The following is a 5,000-nucleotide window of genomic DNA, read 5'->3' on the forward strand; positions in this document are numbered from 1 at the left end:
AGTGTGAATATTGCAACATTGTGACTTTTAATAACCTGTGTTTTTTATTTATGTAGGCCTATCATAAATTAAACATGAATTATGTCTTAGATGTTTTTTTGCTAGAAACATTCACACAGGTGTTGTTTGGGTGTCGCCTCTGAAATAGGCCTACAAAATCTCGAAAACATCACAAAAATGGTGCCGGGATAATGTAGCCTATATATTTTGATATTCGTCTTTTGACTGACGGCTCTAAATGACCTATGGTGGACAGAAACTGTGTGAGTAGAGGCGGGGCCTAGCAGTCACTGGAGTCCAGTGCCATTCGACTCTCATAGAGTGTGCGTCGATCGGGATCTCCAGTGAGTACGAATGGATGTGCGTAACTTTTAATTTCTTGTACTAAAGGCTATTTTTTTAAAAGCGATTTGACGATACATTCTATAATGTCTGTGATTTTTAAGAATCGGTCTACATCGTCGGAAAGAGCCTAAAGACGGGGGCAACGAGAGAGTAAAATTGCTCCCTACCACCTATCGTGAGAATTTTTTTTCCCGAAAATAGAGGCTATATATATTAAGAAAAAACTTCTGGTCGTACGGGGAAAATACTTCTACAAACACAGCTCAACACTAACAAATCAAACGTGTTTGTTTTCATATTGACAATATGGTGTATTGGAATAGTCTTATTTGCGGAGTCTGATTATCGAACTGAAAGAACATTTGGGAGAAGTCGGAGGAGGCTCGCGGACAAAGAGTATACTGAATACAGCCCAAGGATACGAGAAGTTTCAGATGCACGCATCCTTTCTCTTGGAAGTGACAGGCGATACGGACACAGGACAAGACGAGTAACCTAAATCAAAGACGACTTTATTATAATTTGACATCTAAGATATAGCCTGGTAACATATCAAGGACGTTTTTGTAGCCTATGTTATCAAACTTCACACGTATTGGTAATTCATAGATATATATATTTTTATAAATAGTTGTTCTTTTCATTGACTTTTTCAAGGAGATATTTACTTAACACCATCATTCAAAGTGCAATTTTTCTCATTCTGAGTGAAACGGGTGTTTTGACTGTTGTCCGTCTCAGATGTGGGCAGTGTTGCGGCCAATGGGTACACGGCCCAGCTGACCGTGCCACTAAATCACAGTTACAGTTTTTGACTGACTCAACCAAAAGGAGTTCGTTTCTTTTACGGATATTCTGTATGACATTATGGAGATCATATCCAGTCGTTTTGCCCCACTGTGGCTTATCCTGCTGGAGTGTGTTCTTCTGTCGGCTGCGGAGGAAGGTAAGTTCGATCTCCTCGGTATCTATTCTAGGCCTAATTAATTGAAATAATTTGTCATTAAAGCACTGGTCTATTTTATTATTTATCAATTATCAATTTACATTTCCATAGTGCCAGAAGGAGGTCACATTGTAACAGCATCATATTGAGGTTGAGTTCTGAAATTAAATGTAACTTGTTACCAACTACCAGTAATCTAGTAGGTTAATCAATGATAGGTTAATCAATCCTTTAAGTAAATTAATGGATACACTTATACACTTAAATTAAGGTAACTACAGTATGTCTTTGCACATATGTTTCATGTTAAGTTTAGCCTTTATCTTCCTATGGTTAACCAAACGTTTACTGTACATTCTAGAAAAGTGTGTGTGTATGTGTGTGTGTGTGTGTGTGTGTGTGTGTGTGTGTGTGTGTGTTATGGATGTTTTGGAAAGGTGACCTCGTAGACTAGTATCCACCCTGACCATTTCTGTGGTGTTCCACTACCAATCAATCTTGAACAGCATGGCTCAGATTAGTTCCACATTACATGCTGAAATGGAGACACCTGGTCCCTGCTATCTACAAACAATTAACATGGCAGTGTTTGACAGGCATCGATAACATCCTAGCATGGCTATGGCATTACAGGGGACTTGAAAGGATTAGTCTGGTATGCCTTACCACAGAGTCACTGTGATTAGGTACCATATCATTTTGTGACCATGTTTTTTGATGATTCGAAGTGAAGCTTGTTTTAAGAGGTCTTGTCCTATTATTACTAACTATTACCAAACATTATGCATTATAGTCAACAGTCAATAGGCACTGATTAAACCCACCTGCTCGCCAGTCCCCTGCTCTACTCACATCAGAAGGAACAACATAGATTCTACTGTTTGTTCGTGGAATCAGTCTATCAAATATTACCTCATTCCCTTAACTTTAAACTTTGTTTTGTTGTGTTTACTTTATTAATGTATTTACATAGCACTTTAATTTAAGAAGTGTTTCCTCTACACTCACTCTCAGGAAGGTATTAAAAGAGCAATGCTGGTAATCATTAATTTGGCCAAGTTAAGCTTAGCGTCCGTGGGGGGTAGATTGGATTCTGTCCACAGGGTAAAAAAACCTCAAAAGAGCCAAACCCATTGAGATTAGACTGTGTATGTATGTGTATGTATGTGTGTGTGGGTGTGTGTGTGAGTGTGTGTTTGTGTGTGTGCACATGCGTGCGTGTGAGTGAGGGAGAAAGAGAATGATTAAACAAAGGCTGATCCTTTGCATATCATATAACAGATATTTAGTGGTCTTTGTCGGGGTGGTTTGAAGAGAAAACAGACTTCCACCTGAGTGAGCCAGTGAGCCAGTGAACTATCACAATCAGCCTCCAAGATTAACTAACCCCCCAAAAGATACTCTAAAGGGGGCTCATCCTCTCTCTGTTGCTTTCTCATTTCCTCCACCTCCTCTTTTCTTTTCTCTTCATTCCTTCTCTGTGGATCAACTGCCATGATGAGTGACATTATGCTTCACAACCCATAAACTCCACCAAAAGCTGAAAGGATGTTTTTATTCAGAATACAAGAGGCCTTAGGTGAAAGAGTTTGGGCCTCCCCCTCCTTCCTCGTGCACATAGTCTTTTATTTTGTTTGTCTTTCCATCCCCTCTCCTTGCTGTGTGAGTGCAGCAGTGCTGTCTCCTCTTGCCGACTGTCTCCCCTGCCGCGGAAATGCGGATCTCTTCCCAGAAATCCTATTAAACGGAACCGATTTTTATAAGAAAGGGATTTGCATTTAAAGCAACCTCCCCCCTCTCTGACACCCCCCAGCCCATCATCCTCTGTGGCTTAATCCCACGATTAGCCTCTTGAAGAGTTAAACAGGCATCCGAGTGGTGCAGCTGTAATCTACGGGCCAATCGGCCTCTGCTCTCCAGCAACACTCTCTCTCTCCCTCCCTCTCTCTCTCTCTCTCCCTCTCTCTCTCTCTCTCTCTCTCTCTCTCTCTCTCTCTCAGGCCTGATGAAGTTGCCTCTGCAGACTGTGGCCTCTGCGTAGGCAGATGGGCTTCTGAGTGGGTCAGAGATGGTTATTAGGACCAAGGCTATTCTCGTAGAGCCCTGTCCTCGAATAAGATGCATATGGAAATGCAGGCTGACAGGTGGAGGAGAGTTTTGGATGAAGGGAAAGCCCACCCCCAGGCCATGCATCACCGTCAGAGACACGCTGTTAGATAAGAGGCGGGGCAGGCGGCCCCAGTGGTCTCTCCTTCACCTCCACCCACACACCACTCACTGTGAGAGGGGACACAATAGAGATGTGAGGGGACAAGTAGCAGAGGAGAGGGAATGAGGCCATTGCCTATCAAATACGAGAGGGAGAGAATGACACTTAAAGAGGAGTTTTTTCGTTTTTTTTTACCAGAGAGCATGAATGAGAGATGATGGAAAAACTGATGTCAAGCAGAGAATTAGGTGTGTGTGTGTGTGAGAAGCACCTGCAGCTGGTTCTGAGAGAGAGAGGGACTTCCCATGCATGTGTGCTGTGATTCCCATGAGGTTCCTTCCTCTGAGCCCCAGAGTACCTGTCCTATATACAGCACTGGGCGCAGCACAGCCACCTGATACCCTGCCCCTCAGAGACATCTCTGTGTGTTAAATAACCACAATCCCAGAGTATACACAGAACAGGTATGTTCACTCTACAAGCTCTCTGTTTTAGATTTTGGAATCAGAAACAGATCCAACTTCCAAATGCTTTATTTCTAACCAACCCCACTGTACTAAGCCTTTAAGTGCAAAGAACAGTGTTGGGAAGAGCTTCAGTTGTACCCCTCAATATGTCTAGTTTAACTTGGCTGGTGAAAGAGATAAAGAGAGAGTAAGAGATAAAGAGAAAGAGAGAGATGTGTCAGAATGAAAGAGGAGACCCATGCAGGGAGAGTATTCTCTTGTATCTCCGCTTGGATGTGCCGATCTTTGGATGGTTTATTTAGCTGGAGCTTGCGCTCCTTTTCAGACTGTCCCTCAGCTTCAAGCTGTCCACCTCCCACTGCGGATTAGTCACTGAGAGCCTGTGTGTGTGTGTGTGTGTGTGTGTGTGTGTTTGTGTGTGTGTGTGTGTGTGTGTGCATGTGTGTGCGTGTGTTACATTAAGGTATTTATGTCTATATGATTCTATAACACCAGTATGGAAACTAAAAGTTCCATTATGGTAAAGCACATTCGACGTTAGGTGTTCCCACTGACATTAACATTTCCTGCACTAGATGCGTTTACCTTTGTGTCAGAGAAACGATTTTAGTCTGTAGAAGTGTGTGTGCTGACCTTTTGTTTGGTATCTGTCCCAGTCTTTTGTGGGCAGAAATATCTCACGGCGTAACTGACATGGAGACACAGGCAAACACATTTTCTTCCCAGAGTTAATTATAAGGATGTGACTTGCCTGCTAGAGAAGGGGGAGAAGGTGGGGCCCAGAGAAGATGGAATGAGAGTCATAAATCAGGGCAGAAAGAAAGAAACATGCACACAAACATGGACCTGTATCTGATGTGTATATCTTCACGTTTTAAACCTGTGTCACATGTACCGGGATGTACAGGGGAGTGTATGACAGTACATTTAAATTCTTACTCGCAAACACTCCTCTTCGAAATACAGAATACAGTCGTAACACAATAACACATTAACATGGCAGTACACAGTAACCCACCAGCAGCAGTAACTC

The 5,000-nt window shown here is 42.6% G+C and overlaps 1 protein-coding gene across 1 annotated transcript in view; it reads left to right on the forward strand.

The window, feature by feature from the left end:
* Positions 1 to 1,122: 1,122 nt before the first annotated feature.
* Positions 1,123 to 5,000, forward strand: part of ephb4a (eph receptor B4a) — a 21,860-nt gene continuing 17,982 nt past the window's right edge. Inside the window, exon 1 of the mRNA XM_083664979.1 lies at positions 1,123 to 1,291. Coding sequence (XP_083521105.1) covers positions 1,213 to 1,291 — 79 coding nt within the window. The 5' untranslated portion in view covers positions 1,123 to 1,212. The remainder of the gene's footprint in view (positions 1,292 to 5,000) is intronic.

The sequence above is a fragment of the Argentina silus genome (genome assembly GCF_951799395.1).
Source record: "Argentina silus genome assembly, chromosome: 2".
In the NCBI taxonomy this organism is placed as follows: Eukaryota; Metazoa; Chordata; class Actinopteri; order Argentiniformes; family Argentinidae; genus Argentina; species Argentina silus.